Source organism: Taeniopygia guttata, chromosome 25, assembly GCF_048771995.1.
Source record: "Taeniopygia guttata chromosome 25, bTaeGut7.mat, whole genome shotgun sequence".
Lineage (NCBI taxonomy): Eukaryota > Metazoa > Chordata > Aves > Passeriformes > Estrildidae > Taeniopygia > Taeniopygia guttata.
In genome coordinates this window covers 6,171,059-6,197,336 of record NC_133050.1, presented here as the reverse complement: position 1 = coordinate 6,197,336, position 26,278 = coordinate 6,171,059, and the positions used below count along the sequence as shown (strand labels likewise).

General features: G+C 47.1%; 2 protein-coding genes across 4 annotated transcripts in view; one reads left to right on the top strand and one right to left on the bottom strand.

Moving 5' to 3' along the window:
• Nucleotides 1–10: 10 nt before the first annotated feature.
• Nucleotides 11–17,746, bottom strand: DAP3 (death associated protein 3). The gene is made up of 14 exons (XM_030291549.4): nt 17,657–17,746; nt 16,021–16,073; nt 14,957–14,999; nt 11,092–11,208; nt 8,618–8,719; nt 7,157–7,265; nt 6,677–6,769; nt 5,800–5,930; nt 5,559–5,639; nt 4,326–4,484; nt 2,446–2,505; nt 1,430–1,519; nt 690–807; nt 11–121 (listed from the first exon to the last, which is right to left on the bottom strand). Exons 3-14 carry the CDS (start codon nt 14,993–14,995, stop codon nt 36–38), a joined length of 1,185 nt encoding a protein of 394 aa, XP_030147409.4. The 5' UTR covers nt 14,996–14,999; nt 16,021–16,073; nt 17,657–17,746; the 3' UTR covers nt 11–35.
• Nucleotides 17,747–20,027: 2,281 nt separating this feature from the next.
• Nucleotides 20,028–26,278, top strand: part of ASH1L (ASH1 like histone lysine methyltransferase) — a 63,356-nt gene continuing 57,105 nt past the window's right edge. For 2 of the 3 annotated variants that reach the window (XM_030291466.4, XM_030291465.4), the window contains exon 1: nt 20,030–20,239. The gene's annotated coding sequence lies outside the window, so the exon portion shown is untranslated. Of the gene's footprint in view, nt 20,240–26,278 lie in introns of all 3 variants that reach the window. The other variant, XM_041721189.2, reaches the window with a different exon arrangement.

Genomic DNA, 26,278 nt, shown 5'->3' with positions numbered 1-26,278 from the left:
GGAGACAGAGAGCGGGGAACGGAGCTTTTATTGCGCTATAGGGGTCCCGCCAGCCGGTCCAGCTGCCGCGGGTTGGAGCCGCTCAGGAACTGCAGCTCCGCCTTGCCGTCCTCAGTGCGAGCTGCGGGAGAGAGGGAGAGGGAGATGGAGGGGCTGGGGGGGAGATGGAGGGGCTGGAGGGGAGATGGAGGGGTTGGGGGAGAGATGGAGGGGTTGGGGGAGAGATGGAGGGGTTGGGGGAGAGATGGAGTGGTTTGGAGAGAGATGGAGGGGTTGGGGGAGAGATGGAGGGGCTGGAGGGGAGATGGAGGAGTTTGGGGAGGGATGGAGGGGTTGGGGGGAGATAGAAGGGTTTGGAGGGAGATGGAGGGGCTGGGGGAGGGATGGAGGGTTTGGGGGGGGAGATGGAGGGGTTGGGGGAGAGATGGAGGAGTTTGGGGAGAGATGGAGGGGTTGGGGGGAGATGGAGGGGTTTGGGGAGGGATGGAGGGGGTGGGGGGGAGATGGAGGGGATGGGAGAGAGATGAGAGGGATGGAGAAGAGATGGAGGGGTTGGGAGAGAGATGGAGGGGCTGGGAGGGAGATGGAGATGTTAGGGGACAGATGGAGGGGATGGAGGAGAGATGGAGGGGATGGAGGAGAAATGGAGGGGTTGTGGAGAGATGGGTTTACCCCTCCCCAGCTCTGACCTTTCTCGTGCTGCAGCCACCTGCGCTCCAGGTAGTAGCCATAGCAGCTCTCGAACTCCCTGGGGCTGTAATTTGGGACTGGGATGGGCACAAAGGGGTCCAAGGCATCGAAGCCCTCCTGGGGAGAGAGGTCGTTCAGGGTCAGTGCTGGGGACACAGCCCCAAAAACCTCAAACAGCTCAGTCATGGAGTTGTGGAATACCCAGAGTTGGAAGGGACACACGGGGATCACCCAGTCCAGCTCCTGGAGACACCCCAAAAATCCCATCCTGTGCCTGGGAGTGGTGTCCAAACTCTCCTGGAGCTCTGGCAGCCTTGGGGCTGTGACATTCCCTGTTCAGTGCCACCACCCTCTGGAAGAAGACACCCAGCCCAACCCTCCCCTGACACAGCTCCAGAAATTCCCCTGGGTCCTGTCCAGGTCACAGAAATCAGAGCTGCTCCTCATCCTCCAGACCCTTCACCACCCTCGTGTCCCTCATTTGGACACTCCAGCAGCTTCAGACCTTTCACAGATGGTGATGCCCAAATCCCTCCTTGCCCCTGTGCCTGGCACACCCCAGGACACTTTTGGCTCCCCTGGTTGTCAGGGCATTGCTGATCCAAAGGTGGGTGTGATCCACAGAGACCCTGAACAGCGTCCCCTTGAGCAGAACCAGGCCACCAACAAAGATTTTTGTTTGTTTTCCAATGTGAAGAGGGGGAAAAACCCCAAAAGAAAAAAAAAATAAATTATTCACCTTTCCCAGCAGCTCCTGGGGAGTGTAGGCTGAGCTGGGTTTGAAGAGCGAGCCAGTCTGGCTGAGGGTGGTCACGATGGCACCTCCATTCTGGAAGGCAGATCAGAAATAAAAATTCTATCAGTGCTAGTTAGTTTAGGATCAACTCCTGAGGCATCTTTTTCTTGGAGAATGGAGCTGCTGGAGCAAGTCCAGAGGAGCCCCTCTGCCTGAAGGGGCTCCAGGAGGGCTGGAGAGGGGCTTGGGACAAGGGATGGAGTGGCAGGACAAGAGGAGATGGTTTCACAGTAACAGGGCATGGATTTTGGGATTTTGGGAAGGAATTCCTGGCTGTGAGGGTGAGGAGGTGCCCAGGGAAGCTGTGGCTGTCCCTGGATCCCTGGAAGTGCCCAAGGCCAGGTTGGATGGGACTGGGAGCAGCCTGGGACAGCAGAAGATGTTCCTGCCCACAGCACGGGGTGGGACTGAGAGGGCTTTAAGATCCCATTTTGGGATCTGGATTCTTCAAAAATTCTACCAAGATTAACTTTTTATGATGCTCCTGACCACAGGGGAAAATAAATACACAGCTCATGTTCCCAGGGCTGGCATTAAAACTTTTCTTACCTATAATGGGTTTTTTATGCCAACAAGTAAAATACTTTAAATGGATTTTCCTATACACCTTTAAATCTGCAGCCTACTTGTTCCAGCTCCGAGCATCCAGGGGATTGAAAAAGCAGCAGGAGGAACAAAATGTTCAGAAACCAGAAATTCCCATGAGCTCAAAGAACTCAAAATGTCCCAAGGGGTATCAAACACCTCCAGCTCAGGGTCCTCCAGCAGAGTTGGGCAGGGGAATCAGGAAATGCTGCTACAGATTCCAGCTGTCCTCATTCTCTGGTGGTGACACTGGTGACACACTGCTGCTGTGTCTGTGCTCTCCTGGACTCGTGGTTTTGGGTTTGTGGCTAATTTAAGTGCTGGGATTGAAGTGCTGGGACAGAGAGAGGCAAAAAGCAGAGCTTGGAACTCACCCAGTCGTTCTTCACCATCTTCCTCAGGTTGTGCACGAGCGTCAGCTCCTCTGGAGAGACCTGGTGGAGATTGGCTGCATCATTATTTTATTGCAGCTTCTAGCTGAGACACAAATTCCCCTCCCCTCCTCCCAGCGAGGCTGGCAGGATCATTTCTATCCTTCAGTTTTTTAAAATTTTGTTTTCCTTTCGCCCTGCAGCATCGAGCCTGAGTCATGCTGCACTGAGCAACACCCAGGCCCTGCCTCTCCAACACCCACCTGCACTTCTGCCTCAGGGAAAAATGCAATAAAAATTGTCTAAAGCACAACATGAACCTTTCAGGCCCTTCCAAAGCCTGGATATTTTCAGGGATTGCCACAGAAGTAAAACTGAACCAAACAGCCCCCCTGCAGCAGGAATCAGGGCTGTCCCCAGGGCAGAGCTCTGGGGGAATGAAGAGGGGGGAATGATGCCTTAGGATTTTAGCTTTCATAATTTTTATATATTTTTCTATTTTTTTAATATTTTATAATTTTTCTATATTTGTAATCCTGCGATTCTTTGGTGTATAACTCTAAATTCCATATACAATGCTAACTACAGCTTTCCCATTTTGGTCAGACACAACAATTCCTCTCCAGGCCTGGGAATCAAGGACACCTCACTGCCTTAGGCCTTGAAAAATATAAACAAAAGTGAATTGAGAGAAGCAAACTTGGGGTAAATGACTTCATTTCCTAAAGCTGGAATTGGAAAATTAACCCCCAATATGCAAAAAGTGTAAAAACCTGCGACCCATCATCCATTTTTTGTGTGTAGGCCAAAATGTACCTGAAGGCCCTTCAATAAATAGAATTGCTTTTATTCCCTTAGTTTTGTCTGGCCTCTGTTATTAGGTAGCCCAATCTGTGGAAGAGTACAGTGAATTTTGTGAGCCACAGAGAAGTTTGATGAGAGGATCCATGTTTACACCTGAAAGAATTTCCTATTGAGGTTGACAACATAGAAACCAAGAAAGAAAGAAGGATAAATAACAGAAACCTATTCCAATATTCCTTTCTTTGTCTTTCCTGACCAATGAGTATAGTGAAAACTTAAGAGTTTTGTAGGAATGTGGAAAAAGCCTGCTAGAATAAAACCAGCTTTGAGCAGCCTGAAAAGGGAGTGCTGCTTGCTCTTGTGACTGTCCCAGCTACAAGAGGCATCATCCTCACAGGGCTCTTGTCATAGCCCAAAAAGGCATCTGTGGAAGAGGTTTTACAGTAAATTCTGTGAGCCACAGAGAAGTTTGATGAGAGGATCGATGTTTACACCTGAAAGAACTTCCTAGCAAGGTTGACAACATAGAAACCAAGAAAGAAAGAAGGATAAATAACAAAAACCTATTCCAATATTCCTTTCTTTGTCTTTCCTGAACAATGAGTAAAGTGAAAACTTAAAGAGTTTTGTAGGAATGTAGAAAAAGCCTGCTAGAATAAAACCAGCTTTGAAGCAGCCTGAAAAGGGAGTGCTGCTTGCTCTTGTGACTGTCCCAGCTACAAGAGGCATCATCCTCACAGGGCTCTTGTCATAGCCCAAAAAGGCACCTGTGGAAGAGGTTTTACAGTAAATTCTGTGAGCAGAGAGAAGTTTGATGAGAGGATCCATGTTTACACCTGAAAGAACTTCCTAGCAAGGTTGACAACATAGAAACCAAGAAAGAAAGAAGGATAAATAACAGAAACCTATTCCAATATTCCTTTCTTTGTCTTTCCTGACCAACGAGCGAAGTGTAAATTAATGAATTTTGTAAGAATGTAGGAAAAGCCTGCTAGAATAAAACCAGCTTTGAAGCAGCCTGAGAAGGGAGTGCTGCTTGCTCTTGTGACTGTCCCAGCTACAAGAGGCATCATCCTCACAGGGCTCTTGTCCTCCCTGCTCAGCGTGGTCCTTCCCCAGAGCGCGTTGACGCCGTCCACGGCCACCAGGAGCCGGAAGGAGCCGCGGTGGCTCTGCTGCTTGAGCTCCCTCAGCACCACCCCCACGGCATCGCTGGCGCTCCTGACCCGAGCCAGACCCTGCAGGGAGCACAAGGAGCACAGCTCAGCCTGTTTCTGTCTCAGCATGGAAGATTTAGCAACCTCTGTTTGCTACCTGGCAGAGCTGGGGCAGCTCTCTGCTGTTCATGGGGCAGTTTTTTCTTTATCTCTCCCACAACCCATCCTCCCCCCAGGAGATCTCTTCTGTTAATGTGCCATTAATTATTAATTATTAATTATCTTCTGTTCATGGACCATTAATTATTAATTATCTTCTGTGTGTGAGTGTCCCTGCATGGCTGAGAAAATTCCACCATCCCATGGGGAGATGCTCTGCCCAGGGGGAGGAGCCAAAAATTCCTACTTGGATATAATCTGGGATTTTGGGACACCAGAACAGCTTTTCCCTCATTCCCCGAGGAGCAGCTTTCCTCCCCACTGGATTCCCAGAGGAAGCCCAGGCCCATCTCCACCACCCCTGGATTTTCAGAGGAAAATCTACCCTTCTACAGGATCCCTGTTTCAATAAAATCACATTTGTCACCCAAAAAAAAACCCAAACTGCAGCCACCATTTAATGGCACTGCTGCCACCACCCTGACCCACAGGTGTCAGGGCAGATTCTGACTCTGTCAATATATTTTTTTCATTATTATTACATTTGTATTTTTAGCTTTCCTGGTAAAAACTGTTATGCCTACTCCCATCTTTGCCTGTGAGCCTTTTTTCAAAATTATAATAATTCAGAAGGAGGGAGTTTACATTTTCCATTTCAGGGGAGGATCCTGCCTGCCTTAGCAGACACCTGGCTTGTCAAACCAAGAGAATTTCTTGCTAGGGGGTGACTTTTGGGCAGCCCTTCCAGGGGAAGACAAACTGACAGTCAACAACCTCTTCCAAGAGCATCAAAACACGGGAATTTCTAACTCTAACTTTATCTTCTATCCGAATTCTCTGTACAATTTTCTTTACAGCTCCTCCACAACGTCTTTTGTTGATTAGGAGACACTTTCTACTTCCCAGGACTCGTATCTCTAAGATCTTTAGGAGCAATCTGTTCCAAAAACTCTGGTTCAAGGTGAGACCACACCAGCAGCAGTGGCTGCTCCTTACCTGCTCCACCACTTCCCTCAAAGGTCTGCCCTCCTCTGTGCTTTCTCTTTTGCCCCACGTGTATTTTTTTTGTGTTTTTATCTGTGGGAAGAAAACCAGGATGAGATTTGAGGATGATAGGAGGCAAAGCAAGGCTGGATTGCAGAATCTGGGAGAAGTATCCACCAGCACCAGCCATCCCCATGGAGGGGATCTAAACTGCTTTTCCTGAGGGTGGTGGGTGGGGTTTGCAGCCACAAACCTCTTGCAGGAAACGTTCATTGGAGGTTTTGAAGTTCTTGAGCCACACAGAGGCCTGCAGAGGTTGATCCAGCCGGTCTTTGTTGTAGGAAGACTGAAAAAGCTCCTTGCAGTTCTTCACCCAGAGATGAGCTGTGAGCGAAATAAAACAGTTGTTTTGAATTTTATTTCTGTTTTTTAGTCAAAATAATGGTATGAGGTGGGGATGGTAGGGGTGTTTGTGTTGCTTGGCTTTATTCTGCAGCTCTGGTAAGGAAAGTCACAGAATCATGGCATGGTTTGGGTTGGCAGGGACCTTAAAGATGAACAATCCCAATTCTCACAGCAGAGCTGCTCCCCTGATCCCTCTGATCATCTTGGTGCCCCCTCTGCATCCATTTCCACAGGGAATGTTGCTGTGGGGCACCCCAGAGGTGGGTACAGCTCCATCCTTCCTGAAGAACTCTCCCTTGGGATCAGAGGAGGCCACACAGACCCAAAAAAATCTCTTCCCAATGGAGAAAACCACCCTGGCCAAAAGGATGTGCGAGCAGGTGAAAATAACTAATTATGCTCTATTTTATTTGGGGGTTTTGTGTTTTATGAGCTTTTTCCACTAGAGAAAAACAAGGATAGATTGTGGTGGGATAACCTACAGCTCCTGAAGCAGCTGCTTTTGGTGTTTGGTGTGGGATATCCTACAGCTCCTGAAGCAGCTGCTTTTGGTGTTTGGTGTGGGATATCCTACAGCTCCTGAAGCAGCTGCTTTTGGTGTTTGGTGTGGGATATCCTACAGCTCCTGAAGCAGCTGCTTTTGGTGTTTAGTGTGGGATATCCTACAGCTCCTGAAGCAGCTGCTTTTGGTGTTTGGTGTGGTAACAGAGCCCTGGTTTTCTCACCATCCGGGACGTGCAGCACCAGCCAGCCCTGCCTGGAGCAGTAGTGAACCACGTGGCACAGGGTCATGGTCTTCCCTGTTCCTCTCTCACCATCTCACACGAGGACTGTCAAGGAAAGTCTCTGAAAAAACCGTTTCAGTTTGAACTTGACTGTGATTTCTCCAGAAAGGGGGTTCAGAAAGGGCACAAAGAGCTCTTCAAAGCAAGGATGGCATTTCACCCAGCAGACCCAGAGAGTTCTTTCCCTCTGTCCCCCACCCCACTGAGGGGAACTGAGGAGCCCCTGCCCTGTGTGCTGACCCTGCCACGAGTTAGAACAAAGTTATCCAAGCTCTGAGCTCCCTGAAGTGCCTGCACCGAGCACAGACCACGGGGCACAACCACCTCCTGAAGACCTCAGCAGCTCAGGGTCACAACCACCCTCTGCCCTGCACAAAATTCTCGTGTTTCTCTTCATCCTACCCTCAAATTCAAGGATACAGATCACATATCTGACAGCAGGGTGGGCAAAGTTGGAGCCCTTCAGGTAAGCCAGGATCTCCAGCGCCGGCTTCCGCACCATCACCCGTGCCTCGTTGAAGGTCTGGATCTGAGAAAGGACCAAACTGTCACCAAACTGCCACCCAGGGACACCTCCAGCCCTGCTCCAGCCCTGCCTGGAGGCTCCCAACACCCCCAGCTCTGCCCAGCAGCACCCACAGGGTTGGGCAAGCAGCACTTGAGAGGTGGGCAACTGCTGCTTGCCCTTGGTGGAAGGATTTTCTCCGTGCCCAGGAAGGATTTTTTGGGTCACCTGCTTTTCCTACAGCAGCTGCAGAGCAGCAGAGGGTGGTGGGTTGGTTTTGTTGCAGATATAAACTTATTTCATGAGACAGCCTGTTTTACACAGAAATACAGCCACGTGCAAGAGGTTTTACAGAGAATTCTGTGAGCAGAGAGAAGTTTGATGAGCGGATCCATGTTTACACCTGAAAGAATTTCCTATCAAGGTTGACAACATAGAAACCAAGAAAGAAAGAAGGATAAATAAGATAAACATGCAACTGCCTATTCCAATATTCCTTTGTTTGTTTTTCCTGACCAATGATTAAAGTGTAAATTTGTGAGTTTTGTAAGAATGTAGATAAAGCATGCTAGAATAAAACCAGTTTGAAGCCTTCTGAAAATGGAGTGTGCTGCTTGGTATTGTCTCTGTCCCAACTATGACACAGCCATGGAAAATATTTCTGTAATTCTTTTTGTGCTTGGATGTTAGAGATGAAAACACCAGCAAGGGCCAGGAATCCCTGCACTCTGCTCTGTTGTTGGAGTAATTTTTAGTTTGGGGTAGTTTTGTGTGGTGGAAAAATTTTGGTTTTGTGTTTTTAAAGAAAGGTTTAGTAGTTTTTGTTGTTTGGCTTTAAGGTAGTTTATTGTAAGTTATTGAAAAGATTGGTTTTTTGGGTTGTTGTGGTTTGTTTAGTAGTTTAGGTAAAGGTATATATACTTTTAGATATTATTTTTGTGGGTTTTTTGTTTGTTTGTTTTGGGTTGTTATTATTTTTATATGGTATATTATGTGTTAAATGTTTATAGTTTTTAATGTTTATTATTTATATTAAGTGGTGTTTATTTTAAATTAATTTGTGAGTCTTAATATTATTAAGAATATGGAGTTAAGGAAGAAGAAAGAGGGAGGACAGGATAGGCTTAAATTTTTTTTATTTTAAAATTTTTGACTTTTATGTATAAAATTAAAACTTTTTTGTATAGGACTTAAACCCCCCCTGTATAGTATTTAAATTTTTTTGTGATTATTTTTATTATAATATTTAAACTTTTGTGATTTGTAAGGTTGGTAAATTATTTTATGGTTTCAATTGAAAATGATAGTTGTTTTTAGTTGTTTGCTAGGGTCTTAAATGTTTTTGACTTGGATTTGTGTGTTCCAAGCTGGAATACCTGCTGCTGGAAACGATGGGGCAGCCCATGGGGGAACACAGCCTTCACCTCCTCCAGGGGGATGTTGTAGAGACGCCCCTCGTGCTGCTCCGTGTGCTTGGCCTGGAAGAACAAATGGGAATTTGCACCCTGGTGATGCCTTTTTGCTGCACACAGGGTGGAAATGCTCTCTGACTGGGAGGCAGAGCAAATAAAACAGGAATTTTGGGGTTTTTTTGGCACTAAACCCTGAGCTCATGTACAAACCGTGGTGTTTTGGAGGCACCACGGATTTACCTCACCTTTCAACAGGCCCCCCAAACCTTGCCAGAGGTGTGAGCTACCCTGCTGCTGTCACATTCCACTTCCTTTTATGACAAAATGATGTTTTCTGCCTTGTTGTGCTGCATCCCAACAGTGAGATTTCCATGGTGCCATTTGGGGTTGGAGGCTTAAAAACTCCTCATCCCTTTTCTGGGGCAAGAATTTCCAGTCTCTTGTGGTGACCTCAGTGATCAGGACTCCTCCTCCACTGGACTTGAATCCTGCTGCATTTATTTCTAGTGTTTACCCTGCAGGTCTCACCATAATGACAGCAAGAAGCTCTTGACACTGGGATCTGAGAATTTAATTTAATTTCTGCCTCTTTCCTTTCGTTATTCTCTTTTCCTGCCATGCAATACCTGCAAAGCACTTACTTATTTCCTCGTGCTCAAGTCATCCTTTTTTGTGTCTTGTCTAATTAGGACAGTAAACAGAGGCTGCTCTGCAGCCCTTCCTGTGTGACTTTTAGCAGTTTTGTGTTAATCTTTGAAGCTTAGATCTTGTCCTGCTCTGCTTTCTGCATTTTTTTTCCATGGATTTAAAGTAAAACTGTCCTCTTTATTCCTGTTATATATAAAAACTGGAATCCACAACAAAAAATACAACAATTTCCTTGTTTTCCTTATTTTACACGCCAGCATTTTTGTGTGCAGGTGTGACTTCTGCCTGTTTGGCCAGGAATATTTGGCTTTTCCCAGCTCTTGACGGGCTCTTCATGGAGAACTGCTGGAAGCTCTGCTGCATATCCATGAATTTTCTGGCCCCAGGATTATTGTTAAATCTCCCTTCCCTTCTTCAGGACGGTTTTGCAGCCTTTCAGCACAAAATACACCTCTGCTCTCACCTTCTGCCCCTTTTACTCAGCAACTACCCCTGTTCCACACCTCCCTAGGGTGTCCTGGACTCTGTGGTTTACCTTGGCACAGCTGCAGGATTTGAGGAACTCCTGATTCAAGGAATGATTTCCAGGAAGTTTGGTAATTTCAGCAAAGGGTTGAGCAGCTGGAGCTGCCAAACTGGGCTTTACTGGTCAGGGAATCTTTGCAACAGGGGGGGAAATGTTAAATTTTGGCTGTTCAAGAGGTGCCCTGCTGTAAGGAGGCACCACCTGAGAATAAGTGTGAAGTGACACTTATTTTTCCCAACCTTATTTCAAACTGTGGCTTCCCTGGAGTTCTCCTGCACGTGCTGGACACAACACTTGTATTTTTCCAAAAGAGCAGGACTCCAGAGCCCATTTTCATTATCAGCTTTATCCCTGACTTGCTGCATGACTTTGGTCAAATTCCTTCACTCCCCTACAAAATTTATCCTCGTGTTTAGTCACTTGGAGCTTTGCTAATGGAAGGGTAAACAAACTCTGATGAAAAATGTGGTGTTTGGTGGCTTTCTTAGTCCAAATTCAATGGGATTGCCTGGTGCAGGAGCTGGGGTGCCACCAGGGTTTGCTGCTGGAGTGACCCAGCGCTGGCCAAAGCCGTGCCAAAGCTGTGCCAAAGCTGTGCCAAAGCCGTGCCAAAGCTCAGGCACAAGGCAGAATGCCAGAGGAGCTGCCTGGCAACCAAAAAGCAGGCACAGGCCAGTGGGGACAATGGTGGCCATCTGGCCTGTGCTGTGCAATCCGTGGAGACGCGGGGTCACGTGCAGAATATCATCTCCCGCTGCCGTTTCCATAGAGACTCCAGAGGAATCAGCACGGAGAGATTCCAATTACACAGCAGCAGAAAAGCACCTCAAAAGGCTTCTTCCATCCATTTAGCTGCCCTTCATTTTGTGCTCCAGACAACAGAGCGTGAGGCTGGAATTGTTGATGCTGCAGAGCTGCGCTGAGGTCGGCTGGGGTGTGGTTTTTATCCCCTTCACAGCCAAATCCAGGAAGGCTTTTCCAGGGAAGAATAACCCTGGAGTTGAAATTCATGGGGGGTGATGACAAGCTAAGCCCTGTCCCAGCTTCTCTGTATCTGTCTCTGATCTGTGCAGCTCTGGAGAAGGGATCAATACCTGTTCTACCCCTCAGGCAGAACAGCCACAGCCCGTTCCCTTGGAGCTGATCCCAAATTTATCTCTGTGTACCCCCTTCCCTGGACCAGCAGAGTGCCAGGCAGCACTGCTGGCTGCCAGGATGGCCCCTGGTGGCACTCAGAGCTGGAACAGAGGTGGCAGTCACTCACCGGGTCGCTCTCGCTGGTGTGGAAAATTGCTCGGGGCTTTTGTGCTGGGACATCCTGGCTGGACACAGAGCTCAGGCCAGCCCTGGATGTCGTGTGGAGGGCACAGCCACGCTCCAGCTGAGGGGAGAACAAGGCAAAGAGACAACAAAGCTGTCAGCAGGCAAGGATTGCTGGTGAAATCCAGCCCAGGGGAGTCTACTCTGAGATCCCGCCGAGGCACGCGCAACCCAGAGCTGAACTCTGATTGCAATTAGAATGAAAACTCATCATTAGCATGGAAATTCATCAGGAAAACCCACATGCTGTAGAACCAGATTTCACATTTAGATACCTGCACTGAAATCATCCCCACCCGAGCCGGTTCCCCGAGCCAAGCCCTGCCCCTGAGTTTTACCCCACAGAATTCCTGGAGATCCCACATCCAGCCATTCCCACTGCTGGTAAGTGCCCACCGTGTTTCTGCCTACACTGAGGAGTGGCAGCACCCTGAAAATTCAGGCTGTCTAGCAATCCATAATCACCTCAATTACCTAGGGATTAGTGCAGCACTGCCCACTATTTGATATTTATAATTACACTCCCTACACTGATTTCTCTGTGTCCCTGCATCCACACTCTGGCATTAGGCTACAGACGTGGCTGAGAAACCAAAACAGCCAGCTAAGCTGATTAATTCATTTTTCCCCAGACAGACTGCTGAAGCCTGCCTGCAAAGCCCAGCCAAAACAGGCAAGGAAGTGAGCAGTGGCAGGACAAGCATTTTATTATGTTGTGGTGAAAGAAAACACAAACATTTGTCAATGATTTAGAAAGTGCATCCTCCAGACAGGCTCTAGAAGCTGAGAGCCCCTCGCAGCACTGACAGGGCCAGTTGCAGCTGAACAGAGGCAGCAGTTTCCTATTTTATCTGTCAGAATGCAAAGCTCAGAGCCAGGGACAGCTGGCTCAGCTCCCCATGGCACCACACAGCTCTGCTGCCACCCCAGGGCTCCTCAGGGGGCCACAAGGGCTCCAGTGAAAGTGGAATTACCCAAATTCCAGATGCCTGAATTTGGCACTTGGGCACTTGCCCTCCTGTTGGGGAAGGAATGAAACCAGCTCGGACCCTCTGGAACAAACAGCTGCAGTGCAAACAGGGAGATTGTTGGAATTTGTGGCATTGATGACTCTGAGATTTTAGAAGGGTCGCATAGTGTGTGTTTCTATGTAAACTTTGATATAAGAAATGTTGATTTAGAAATGTTATGGAATAGGATAGACGTTGTGGAGAGAAACTAAACCAGAAATAAGTTTCAAAAGATGGCTTTGCAAATAAGACTAAATACTTTGGAGAAATAGAACTATGAAAGATGTATTGTATTGACTCATGAGGGGTAAATTTAGATGATTAAAGTATTTGCAACATAGCGTAGCTAAAGTTGATAAGCTAATTATAGAGTACCATAATCAGGATTCAAATTAAACTACAAACTTTGGACACTTTGGAACCGTGGGCTGTGGGTGTGGAAGCACCAGGAGAGAGGGAATTACTCCTGAGGTGCTCCAAAATCAACACAGGCAACCCCGAGCTTCAGAGATACAAATTTGCATTTCACCAACCAGTTTCCATTTACAAAAATCCACATTTCAAACCGCCTACAGATGGCTCAGGACACCCCTGAAACATTTTATATCCCGAGTTTATACTCTGAGTTTATATATTTATATTATATCCTGATTTTGTATAGTTATATTATACCCTGAGTTTATATATTATATTATATCCTGAGTTTGTATAGCTATATTATACCCTGAGTTTATATATTATATTATATCCTGAGTTTGTATAGTTATATTATACCCTGAGTTTATATATTCATATTATATCCTGAGTTTGTATAATTATATTATACCCTGAGTTTATATATTCATATTATATCCTGAGTTTGTATAATTATATTATACCCTGAGTTTATATATTATATTATATCCTGAGTTTGTATAGTTATATTATACCCTGAGTTTATATATTATATTATACCCTGGGTTTGTATAGTTATATTATACCCTAAGTTTATATATTTATATTATATCCTGAGTTTGTATAGTTATATTATACCCTGAGTTTATGTATTTATATTATATCCTGAGTTTGTATAGTTATATTATACCCTGAGTTTATATATTATATTATATCCTGAGTTTATATATTATATTATATCCTGAGTTTGTATAGTTATATTATACCCTGAGTTTATATATTATATTATATCCTGAGTTTGTATAGTTATATTATATCCTGAGTTTATATATTTATATTATACCCTGAGTTTAGAGCATCAAGGTGGTTGTTCCCTCCTCCTGAACAAAAGCTCAGCATCCATCCCTGGGCTTTGGAACGCCAGAAACATCCGGAGCATCCCCAGCACATCCCTGGGGCTGTGCCATCCCCGCGGGCTCTCCAACGCCGCTTTCCCGTTCCCGTTCCCGGGAGCGGATTCCGGGCGGCGTTTCCATGTGCCGAGGGACGGGAATCGCCTCTCCGGGATCCCTGAAATGGCAGCGAACCATCACGTGGGGACCGGGATGGACCGGGAGCGCCGGGCCGTCAGGTGGAGCTGTTCCCGCGTTTCCAGGGATGCCGGGATTTGGGAATGCCGGGCTGGTCCCAAATATTCCAGGGATGCCGGGATTTGGGAATGCCGGGCTGGTCCCAAATATTCCAGGGATCCCGGGTTCTGGGAATGCCGGGCTGGTCCCAAATATTCCAGGGATGCCGGGATTTGGGAATGCCGGGCTGGTCCCAAATATTCCAGGGATGCCGGGATTTGGGAATGCCGGGCTGGTCCCAAATATCCCAGGGGGATGCCGGGATTTGGGAATGCCGGGCTGGTCCCAAATATCCCAGGGATGCCGGGCTCTGGGAATACCAGGCTGGTCCCTCATCTTCCAGGGATCCCGGGCTGTTCCTGCATTTCCAGGGATCCCAGGCTTTGGGAATGCCGGGCTTTTCCCGCATTTCCAGGGATCCCAGGCTTTGGGAATGCCGGGCTGGTCCCAAATATCCCACAGATCCCGGGCTCAGGAATGCCGGGCTGTTCCCGCATTTTCAGGGATCCCGGGCTGGTCCCACATCTTCCAGGGATCCCGGGCTTTGGGAATGCCGGGCTGTTCCCGCATTTCCAGGGATCCCGGGCTGGTCCTGAATCCTCCAGGGATCTCAGGCTATTCCCAAATATTCCACAGATCCCGGGTTTCAGGAATGCCGGGCTATTCCCACATCTTCCAGGGATCCTGGGCTGTTCCTGCATTTCCAGGGATCCCGGGCTCTGGGAATGCCGGGCTGGTCCCAAATATCCCTGACTCAGAAATGCCGGACCATTCCCAAATATCCTCCCAATCCTGGGCTCTGGGAATGCCGAGCTGTTCCCAAATATCCCCTGAATACAGTCATTTTAATTTAATTTTCAGAAAATGAAAACATTCCAAGGTTCTTTCCCCAGCACAGCCCCAAAGCCGCTCCAGGGGCATTTGGAGCTCCCAGCACAAGGTGGGATTGCTGGTGTTGGACTCCACGATCCTTCCAGCTCAGGATATCCCATAATTCCGGGATTTTTGGCATTTCTGCAAGCGTGTGGCTTCTTCCTCTGCACATCCCACGCAGAGCAAGTGGAAAAATCTCTTTTTCCCGAGTGCAGGATTTCAGAACCTGGTTCCAGCCAGACCCCTCAGGGAAAAGTGGGAATTCTGTCCCAGCTCTTCCCTTATCCCACACGGGGAGTTGACACCCCAGCAAAAAATTCACTTTTTACAGCTGTAATTTGTCATTCCAGGCCACAGGAAAGTCGGAATATTGGAAATAGCAGCTGGCTCTTACAGGACTTACCCTCAGGGAATGGCACATTCCTTTCAGGCTTCTCAGCATTTTCCTGCAGGAGCAGAAATGGATATTTTAGTTGGTTTTGTTATGTCTGGTTATTTTATGTTGAGAGAGAATTGTTTGTGTTGAAAAGACTCTCATGATAAAGCACAAAAATAATTCAGAGCAAGTGTCAGATGCTCTGCAGTGACACAGACAGCCCAGGAAAAACTATTAATAAAATAAAATAAAATAAAATAAAATAAAATAAAATAAAATAAAATAAAATAAAATAATAAATAAATAAATAAATAAAATAATAATAATAATAATAATAATAATAATAATAATAATAATAATAGCAATAATAATACAAAACCCATGCCATTAAAAATTAAAATCACAAATAGTTTTAAATAAAAAAATTATTTTAAAAAAATTTAAAATTAAAATAATTTTTAAATTTTAAAAAATTAAATTTTTAATGGAATAGTTTAATGGAAAAGAAATAAATAAGAAATTTTAAAATTTTAATGGAATAGTTTAATGGAAAAGAAAGAAATTTAAAAATTTTACTTTTTAATGGGATAGTTTAACGGAAAATAAAGAAATAAAGAAATGTAAAATTGTAATGGAATAGTTTAATGGAAAAGAAATAAATTTTAAAAATTCAAATTTAAATGGAATTTTTTATTGTTAAATAAATAAATAAATAAATGTAAAATTTTAATGGACTAGTTTAATGGAAAATAAAGAAACTAAAAAATTTAAAATTTTAATGGAATAGTTTATTGGAAAATAAATAAGTAAATAATTTTAAAATTGTATGGACTAATTTAATGGAAAATAAAATTTTAAAAAATGTTAAACCCCCTATATTAAGGGAGAAAATCCCAAAAAAAGCACCCCAGCTTGGAAGAAAAACCCAAAATAAAAGCAAAGAGTGGAATAAATTGATTTTTTCTGCCACCTCTGCTGCATCCAAGGGCTTTTCCCCAGAATTTCCCGAGGAGAAAATGCTGATATTGCCTAAGAAAGATGCTTTGGGTGCAGTAATTTGCATTCCAAGGGAGTGTTAATTAATTAATTACCTGAATTCCTCCGGAGGAAGGAGCTGCACCTCGGTGGAAGTGGTGAGTAAAACCTGCAGAAAACAGAATTTCCACCTGTTAGTGCAGGGAAAAAACCCCACAGGGGAGGGTGGGAACACTTCAAGGGGTTTTTAATCCTTCAGCTAAAAAAAACACGGGAAAACAACCCCCCCATCTCCCTATTTCAGTGAAAATTTCATCCTGCAGAGGGATTTTTGCTGATTTTGGCTCATTTTACATGTTTTGCAAGGAGAAATCCTGCTCCACATCCCGCTGGTTTCACATCAGTTTTAGCTGCAAAGAAAACAGGGATGGGAAAGCCTCTTTCCCCTTCTCAACAAGGAAAATTAAAATTAAGGGGTCACGAAAACTGAATTATGTTAATATTTTTAAACTTCCTGCTGATTTTTTTTTTTAATTTTGCTGCTGACTTTCTTTTAAAACCCGCCCTTAATTTTGAGCATCCTGTCAGAATCCCAGAATCCAGAATCCCAGAATCCCACAATTCAGAATCCCTGAATCCAGAATCTCAAAGTTCAGAATCCCAGAATTCAGAATCCCAAAATTCAGAATCTTAGAATCCCAAAATTCAGAATCCCAAAATTCAGAACCCCAAAAATTCAGAATCCCAAAATCCCAGAATTCAGAACCCCAAAATTCAGAATCTTAGAATCCCAAAATTCAGAATCCCAAAAATTCAGAACCCCAAAAATTCAGAACCCCAAAATTCAGAATCTTAGAACCCCAAAATTCAGAACCCCAAAAATTCAGAACCCCAAAAATTCAGAACCCCAAAAATTCAGAATCCCAGAATCCCAAAATTCAGAACCCCACAATTCAGAATCCCAAAAGTTCAGAACCCCAAAAATTCAGAATCCCAAAATTCAGAACCCCAAAATTCAGAATCTTAGAATCCCAAAATTCAGAATCAAAAAATTCAGAACCCCAAAAATTCAGAACCCCAAAATCCAGAACCCCAAAAATTCAGAACCCCAAAAGTTCAGAACCCCAAAATTCAGAATCTTAGAACCCCAAAAATTCAGAACCCCAAAAATTCAGAACCCCAAAATTCAGAATCCCAAAATTCAGAACCCCAAAAATTCAGAACCCCAAAAATTCAGAACCCCAAAAATCAGAACCCCAAAATCCCTGAATCCCCGAATTCAGAACCTCAAAATTCAGAATCCCAAAAATTCAGAATCCCAGAATCCAGAACCCCAAAATTCAGAATCCCAGAATCCAGAATCCCCAAAATTCAGAACCCCAAAATTCAGAACCCCAAAATTCAGAACCCCAAAACCCAGAACCCCAAAATCCAGAACCCCAAAACCCAGAACCCCAAAACCCAGAACCCCAAAGCACCAAAACCCACTCAGACAACCCCAAAACCGCATTCCCACCCACCGGCACGCCTCGGTTCCCCAAATTAACCAAAACCAACCCGCACCGAGCGCGGCCCGGTGCCCCCCCCGGTACCCCCCACGTGCTCCCCGCCCTATTCCCGGTCACACCGGGGGCCGGAGCGGCGCGGACGCTTGGAGGGAGCGGGAGGACGCGGCCGTGGCCCCGAAGGAGACGCGGTAACCCCGAAAGAGCCGCGGTAACCCCAAAAGAGCCGCGGTGGCCCCGCACTCACCGGGGCCGGTGCCGCCGGTACCGCCGCCGCGAACGCTACGGGAGCCGCTGAGGGACATTGGGGGCGTGGCCAAAGAGGGCGTGGCCGCTGTGGGCGGGGAAATGGGCGTGGCCTCGGCGCCCGGGCGAGCCGCGTTAATTTGTTTTAATTAATTTAGCGCGGCGCGGGAAGGGGTTTGTGGGCAGGTTTGAAGAAATGGGTGAATGAATCAGAGCGATGGGATGGGTGGGGTTGGGAGGGTGGCTGTGGGTCGCGCCTGGTGGCACATCTGGTGGCACACCTGGTGGCACATCTGGTGGCACATCTGGTGGCACCGCCCTGTGCAGGCAGGGCCACCCCAGGGCACGGGGCACAGGATGGTGGCCAGGCGGCTCTGGAGGCTCCACAGCCTCGCTGGGCTCTGCTCAGGGCTGGCACTGCCCAGGGCAGCGTTCTGCCTCCTGGGCAGGGGCAGCTCCTGGGCTCAGCCCTGCCCGGGGCTCTGGGGCCATGGCTGGGGCTGGAGCAGAGCCTGGGGGACACAGGGACAGACTGGGACAGACTGGGATGGACAGGAAGGGACAGGGACAGACTGGGACAGACTGGGATGGACAGGGACACACAGGGATGGACAGGGACAGACTGGGATGGACAGGGACGGACTGGGACAGACTGGGATGGACAGGGACAGACTGGGACAGCCAGGGACAGACTGGGATGGACAGGGACAGACTGGGATGGACAGGGATGGACAGGGACACACAGGGACAGCCAGGGATGGGCAGGGACAGCCAGGGATGGACGGGGACACAGAGGGACAGAGAGGGACACCCATGGAAACCCAGAGACATCCAGGGACACCTGAGGACACTAGGGACAGCCAGACAGAGACACCCAGGGACACCCACAGAAATCCAGAGACATCCAGGGACACCTGAGGACACTCAGAGACACCCAGGGACAACTGAGGATACCCAGGAACACTCAGAGACACCCAGGGACACCCAGGGACACCCAGGGACACCCAGGGCTGAGGCCCCTCTCAGCTGGGGCTCCTCTCCAGGCTGAGCAGCCCCAGCTCCCTCAGCCTTTCCTGGGCAGGGACCCTCCAAAGCCCTTCAGCATCTCTGTCCCCCTCCAGAAACTCCCTGGCCCTGCTGTGCTGAGGCTCCCAGAGCTGGACACGGCACTCCAGAGGTTCAGCACTCCCTGGATCCCTCCCTGACCTGCTGGGAATGCTCGTCCTGATGCCCCCAGTATTTTATTGGCTCCATGACAGACTGTTTTTCATTTCTGAGGAGTCATCTGGACCCTCAGTATTGAATTTTGCATGCATGGTGTGCAAGAGCAATTTGCTGTTCATGGTTTCATTGCCAGGTTTTCAGGTATTGACAACTTAAATCTCTAATTCTGCAAAGACTTCACATTTCTTTTTGCCATGAGTCCAGGGATTTTTGTTCATTTGGGTTTTCTATATACATATTGCTGTAATACAATATTTTAATTAATTTCTATTTCTGGCAGACAATGTTTTAAAACACTAATTAACAGCAATTAAAATGGCTGTAGTAATTCCCATCAGATATTGCGAGCATCATTCCCAAAATACCAGGGATATGGAACTGTTGGAGGAAGTCTAGTGGGGACAACAATATCGCTAAAAGGGCTCTGTCCCTTGACTTCTTCTTCTCTCCCCCCATCCCTGGCTGCTGCTATTTTTTATATGGTACATTAAGTGTTAAATGTTTACAGTTTTTCCCCAATACCTACTACATATATTGAATGGTGATTTTCTATTCTAAACTAATCCAGAAGTGCGAACATTATCAAGAACATGGAGGTAAGGAAGAAGAAAGAGGAGAAATAGGACGGGCCTACATTCCTCCATCTTACAACCTCAGACCCTTATGTACAAAGTAAAAACGCCCCTGTACAGGTATTAAAACTCGCTTGTAAAATACTAAAAATTCTTCCCTCTACTTTGTAACTATTGTACATAATATCTAAATTTTTGTAACTTCTTGCTCCACCTTCAAAGTTGGTAAATCATTCTATGGCTCAAAATCAAAATCACAGCTGTTTCCAGCTGCCTGCCAGGGTCTCAAATGCTTCTGACCTGGGCCTGGAACCTTCAAAAACGCCTGAGGGACATTTTGAGTTCCAACACTCGAGGAAAGACGGCTTTGTGGGTGAAAAACACCACGCGCATCACTTTGGGGCAAAAAATCCTCTTTTCCTTCACTCTCCTTTCCTTTTCCCGGTGGGCGTGGCCTGGGCAGCGATGGGCGTGGCCTATTCGCAAGTGGGCGTGGTTAATTAATGGGCGTGGCCACCGCGCCCTCTGCCCGCGGGGGTGTGGCCGCGCGGAGGGGGCGTGTCCGGGCGCGGAGGGGGCGTGGCCGGCGGAGGGGGCGTGGCCGTGCGCTCGCTCGCGGCGGAGCAGGAGCCGCCGCCATTTTGGTTCCGCCGCCTCGCTCGGCTCAGGCCCCGCCGCGGCGGCCGCTCGGTCCCGGTCCCTCCCCGGCCCCGTCCGCGCCCGGGCGGCCGCGGGGATGCGGCGCGGAGCAGCCCGTGCTCGGCCCCGGCCGCGCTGCCGCTGACACGGTGAGGAGCGGGCGGGGGAGTGGGACCGCCTCAGGCCCGCGGCCCGGGGGGAGGGGAGGCGCGCTGGGATCCTCGGCGGGGCCGCCTCGCACCCCGCCCGCATCCCCCCCGGTATCCCCCCCGCGCCGCATCCCCGCTCCGGGCGCGGTGGCGGCCGCTGGGGGATCCCCGGAGACGGCGGGGGATCCCCGGGGGCGGCGGGGGGGGATCCCCGGTAGGGCCCGGAGCGCGGCGTGGAAGCGGACGGGGAGCGGGGCGGCGGGTCCGTGACAACCGGGGAGTCCCTGACAGACCGGGAGGCACCGTGAGGCACCGGGGGATCCCTGACAGGCATCGCGGCGAGGGGCGGGGGATCCCCGCTGGCGGCGGGGCCCGCTGACAGCGGCGGGCCCGGGGCCGGGGCAGCCCCCGGGGGTGCGGGAGCCGGAGAGCCGCGCTCGGTACCGGGGCCTGACAGCGGCCCCGGGAGCCCCTCCAGGCCCCGCATCCCCACGGAGCGGAGCTGCGCATCCCCAAGTTCGGTGTTTCCCCGGGTGACACGCGGGGGATGGAGCCGGGGGGTCTCCCTGCTGAATATTGGTGTGGGGTTTTTTCCTTTGGTTTTGCGATATTGGTTGGATTTTGGATTAGTGTCTTGTACATTGGTGATCTTCCTTCTCCAAATCATACTTCTGAAGTTTTAGTCAGTTTTATTTATTGTTTCATGGTGGTTTTAATCCTATTTTAGCTTTATTGATGGTGAATTTGAGTTTGGGTGGTTGAACCATGGCATTACCAAGCTCTCCCATCAAAAATCCAAAATGTGTTCCCATCCTTGTCCCTCTCTTCCATGGTCTCCCCAGTTCCTAACTCCTGGTTTGTGGTTCTTCACCCTGTTAATTATGGGGCAGAGAATTGGGAGCTGCGTGGAATGTGGGTTTCCATCCGATGGCCTCGGGACACGAATTCACTCTGCTGCCAGCTGTGTGGTGTCAGGAGCCAGGCAGGGAAACTGGAGCTGCTGGGAGCAGGGACAGAACCTGTGCCTTCACCTTCATCCCTTGAAAATCTCACTTTTCATTTTCAGGACCTTCTCTCCTACTTTGTTTTGGCTGTCCTCATTGCTAAGTAATTCAGGTTGCACCTGCACTTGTTTTCCAGGGGTGTTGGGGTTTGGGGGTGAATCCTGTAAGATTTGTGGTCATCCTTGAGGACCTTGGGATCATCCCTGGTGCCTCTGTGGGAAACAGGGAAATTCTGGCAGCTGCTTGACCATATGGGGAGAGATGGGCTCTAAAATCATCATCTGTCTGCCTGCTTGAGTTCTTAAGAAGTGTTCTTACCCAAAGCTTTTCTCAGCTGTCTGAGAGTATAAAAGAGAGACTTTTTTAAACAGTTTTAAGTGTGAAACATCTTGGTTTAAAAGACAAAATTACCACAACTTCTTTTTGGATTTGAATTCTTTGCTACAGGCAGTCGCCTAAAAAGGTTTGAGTGATAATAACCAGTGACAAAATTTGAGTTACAATTTCCAGAAGAAGCTTTTTTTTTTTTTTTTTTTTCCTAGTTGTTTTCAAAAGTTTAAACTGTCCTGGAGGATACAAAAAGCAGTTTTTTTTCCCTTGGTGCAAGAGACAGACATATTGGTAAAAATGGCAGTGCTGTTGTTACAAAAGTGGCAACAGCACTTGTAGTTACTGAATTAATGGTATATTAAAATAGATATTGTTTTCTATGGGATTGTTGGCTATTTTAAAATTAAATTCATTTCTGCTGCTGTTGCAAGGGCTGGTGCTGTTGTGGACAGTGAGGTCATGAGTCCCATCTCCAGCTTGCAAAGGGAAAAAAAAAATCTGTCACGAGACCTACTGTGTTTGTTCTGTGAAAGCAAAATCTGTGTTTGTCCCTGGTTTTGTGTCCCTTACCTGTGGCACAGGTGTGCCCATTCTGCCTTGGGGTGGGTTGGGAATAACCAAAGGATTTAAAGGAATTAAAAGGGAAGTGCTGGCTTGCTGTGACCTTTATCTTTTACTAGATGGATATAAAATGGCTTTTGTCCAGAAAAATCCCCTGGAAGGCACTGGATGTGGAGACCTCTCAGGGAGCTCCTGACTCACCCTGTAGCAGATGGGATAATATTTTAGGAGAATTCCCAAACTGCTCTTCCCTCAGCAGTCAGGCCTTGGCTGATGTTGGCACTCGCAGCCTAAGGCTGGAGGAACCTTTGCTCCAGACTTGGTTATGCAGATTTTAGCAATTTTGCCTTTATTTGCATATGAATAGGCAACCGACAGAATTAGCCTGCACCTCCAAATTCAGGAGGTGATTCCAGACCTGCAGTCAGGTTAAAAACCAGGAGAAAAATCTATTTCTACTTCCCAATTTTCCTCCTCCCACTAGAGAGTGTTTTACCACGTCTGTCCTCTGCTGCCTTTCTTCCCACAAAATCTGTGTCCTCTTCCAGGTGCTTTCCCTGAGCCTGGCCTCTGCTCCCAGCATTTGTGTGGAATATTCTTCCTGACAAGAAATCCCCTGGGATTTCTGCCTGTCAGAAGAAAAACCCAGCAGATTCTGATTGGAAAGTGTTTTATTTGTTACCTCCTGTAAAGCAAACAGGAACTTTATTCCTGGGAAATGTCTCCATCTCTAAACATTTTAAAGATGCTTGTGCAGGTGATTCAAGGCCCTTGAGCTCCTGTTTCTCCTGTTCAGGGATTGTGATATAAAGAAATACTTTAAGTGAGGCTTTAAGCCACTTTTTATTTCTTTTTTCTGAGTGTGGTCTGTCTTCCTTAGCAAATAAAAGAAGACATGGAATTTGAGAGGGGACTGTGGGAGGCCATAGAGTTAGTAGTAATATTCTGGGATTTCTAACACTTAGCTGAATTGGTTTTAATGTCCCTTGGAGCTGAAGCAATGAAAAGAGCCAAAAGAAAAATATTCACCTTCCAAATATGACGTGACAGTGTGTTTTCATGGAGAAAAGCAGCAGCAGGAATGAACAGAGGGGGAAATCTCAGTTAATATTGCTGAGGGGGTGTGGGGAAACATATCTGGGATCTGGCAGTAGAATCAATCCTTGGTGTTTTCTTTCTGGGAAAGCAGAGGATCAGAAGAACAGAAATCTTTGCTGCTGATGGGCAGGAAGGGCTTGGGATGTGACACCAGGGGAATAAGGATGAACACCAGGTATTAAAAATGTGTATGGCATTAGAGAAATCATTAATGAACACCGCTTAGTTCCAGGTGGCACGTGTCAGAAATGGATGGTAAAAAGCCTCGTAGTTAATTTTTTGGGGATGAACAATTTCAGGAGGGATTTGAGATCTGCAGAAGCTGCTGGCTGAGGGGCTGGGAGTTTGATGTGATTTGCTTCGTAGGGAGTGGTGAGGACATGCCTTGCTCATCACTTGAGAGGCCATGCAGGGGTTTGGTACTGGATGGTTTTCAATGCAGCAAAAGTTTTGTTAACCTTAAATCTATGTGTCATATTAAGCCTTTTTCTGACTTAGAGATGGGGCAACTGAGAGGCATTTTAAAAATTTGGATTTTCTTTTCAGTCTCATGTGAAGGGTGAGACAATATAGATGTTATAAGATAATTATATCATCAGAAGTTAACTATTTCTTAACGAAAATATATTATAATGCTTTAATCTGACACCATGGATGTGGGATAATTCAGAACTTCGTGCAGCAAACATGGAAAGCAGAGACATGGATAAGTACTTTATCTCACATGGTTAAATATGATTTTTTTTTGTCTTTAAAGTCCCAAAACATCAGAGTTTTCAGGGTGAACTCGTGCAGGTTTTTTGAACTGTGGCTGTCACCAGTTGGTTGCTCGTTTACTTTGACATCCACAAGTTTTTAAGGCACAACCTGCAGGAGGAGTGGAACAGATCCTGCAGCGAGTGAGGAGTAGCACAGAGAAAGTCAAGTGAGAAAAGAAAAGAAAACAAACAGTGGCATCACTGGGGAAACAGCTCCGAGGAACGGGAGCAAGGCAAGAGCCAAGGTACACTTGAGAACACCTTGGAGACAGTGACAGGAAGCTTGAACTTGATAAGGCAGGGAGGAAGCAGCACATGGGGATTCAGGGAGATGAGATCTGAGTGGCAGACACATATCCTGTGAATTAGTGGGGAGAAGATTACAGTGATGGAGGCAAAATGGTGATTAGGGCCAGGATTAGCATTTTTGTTGTCTGTGTTGAGAGCAATTAATGGATGAATAAATGACCCGCTCTGTGTTTGTGGGAGGCATCAATTTAGTGACTTTGTTTTGGGAGTAAGATGTGAACACCTTTCCTTTGCTCTGATTCCCACCGTGCACTTTGGGTCTTGCAGTTTCTAAAGGTCAGTGTGTGAGTCTTGCTGTTGGTTTGAAGCTGATTAATTAATTAATTTGTAAGAAGATGTCTGAAGTATTGTCATTGCTCTGCATTCCAGTCGCTAGAAAAGGAAACAGTTGTGTGAGCACAGATTTGAGAGGTGCATGATGGCATGTGGGATTGTCCCTTTCCTTGGACTTGAATAATACAAATTCAGGCTTTAGCTCAGAATTATTTACCTGCTGGCCAGTTTTCCTTGCACATTGATGAAAAAGCCCATTTTTAGTGACATGGTGAAGCCTGTTGCATTAACACTGGGCTTTAACAGTGGGCAGTGCCACTGACTCACTTTCTATGTCCATGTCACACTGCTCTACCCTTTATTTCTCCTTGTAAAATGAAGATTTTATCTAATTACCTCTGGTCTTATGGGTAATAATAGCAGGTTTGATTTCTGAGGATGTGTGTAGCTGGACAGCCAGAGCAGCAGCTAGAAACCCCCTGAATAACGTGCACAGAACACATGGAAATAAGTTTGTTTTCTCTGAGGACATAGCCAGGGAAGCCTGGCTTTGTGACTGGCTGCATCTGGTGTTCCCAGCAGCATTTCTTCTGCCCCCACTAATCCTGGCATCTGTCCTCCAACCTGTGTCCACTGCAGTTGCCTTGGTGCTCTCTGGTGTCTCCTTTCACATTCCTGATCCTTTCAAACCCTTCCCATGCCTGCGCTCCTGAGCCACCCCAAAAGCAGCTCCTTGCTGCTGCTTCCCCAATTTTTGTCTGGCCAGGAGGGCTGTGGCTCCTGCCACGTGCTCTGTGCTCCTGTGATACCAAACACCACAGAAAGGTGCTGGCCTCCTTGAGACCTTTGTTGGAAACTCATTTTGAGATCATCTTTCCATGCCATTCCTCACATTCAGCCTCAATGACTTTTGGGAAGATAAAGACAGGAGTTTCAGGCTGGTTTGGTGCCTGTGATGCACCTTTTCAGCAAATCAGTGTTTTTTCAGGCCTGTTTCTGATCCATTTCATTTCAAAAATGATAAAGCTATTTAAGTGCTGAAGATATTTAAATATTTTCTCCTTATAATGCCCCCACGACAAATAATTTTTCAGTGCCTTAAGGGAGCCTGCAAGAAAGATGGAGAGAGAATTTAGAAATGTTTGTAGACAGGACAGGGGGGAATATCTTTGTGGTGAGGTCCTGGCACCGGGTGCCCCATCCCTGGAAGGATTCCAGGCCAGGTTGGACAGGGCTTGGAGCAACCTGGGATAGTGGGAGGTGTCCCTGCCCATGGCAGGGGGTGGAATGAAATATTTAAAATCCCTTTTAGCCCAAGCCAGTCTGGGATTCCGAGATTCTGAGTAATAAATTATGTGCTTACAAAACAAGTGTGCTGGATGTTACGTGTAAGGACTAAAATTGCCTTTTCCAGGCTCTACAATGCACTCACACTGGGATGAGATGATCTTCAAGGTCCCTCCCAGCCCAAACAGTTCTGGGATTTTGGGATTTTTGTCAGCATGATGAAATTACCAGGAGCACAGGTTTGGTTTGTGTTTTGGCAGGGAGGGAAGCTCGGGGTCTCTGTGGTGAGCAGTGCTTCACAAGGTTCTGGGGACCCTCACAAACTTAGAGCTTGACTCTAATTTACTGTAGTTAAGATGAAAAGGTTCCCCTCTATTATTTTCTGCTAAATAAGCCAATTCTGTATTCCTAACAGTGTC

Excerpts from the sequence above, each read along its gene's own strand:
- DAP3 (XM_030291549.4), bottom strand. The coding sequence starts at position 14,995 with ATGCTGAGAAGCCTGAAAGGAATGTGCCATTCCCTGAGG. Across the intron at positions 6,770-7,156 it reads TGCTGTCAGATATGTGATCT|ATGGTGAGAGAGGAACAGGG; the intron begins GTATCCTTGAAT and ends TCCTCGTGTGAG. Across the intron at positions 1,520-2,445 it reads AGATGGTGAAGAACGACTGG|AATGGAGGTGCCATCGTGAC; the intron begins GTGAGTTCCAAG and ends TCTGCCTTCCAG.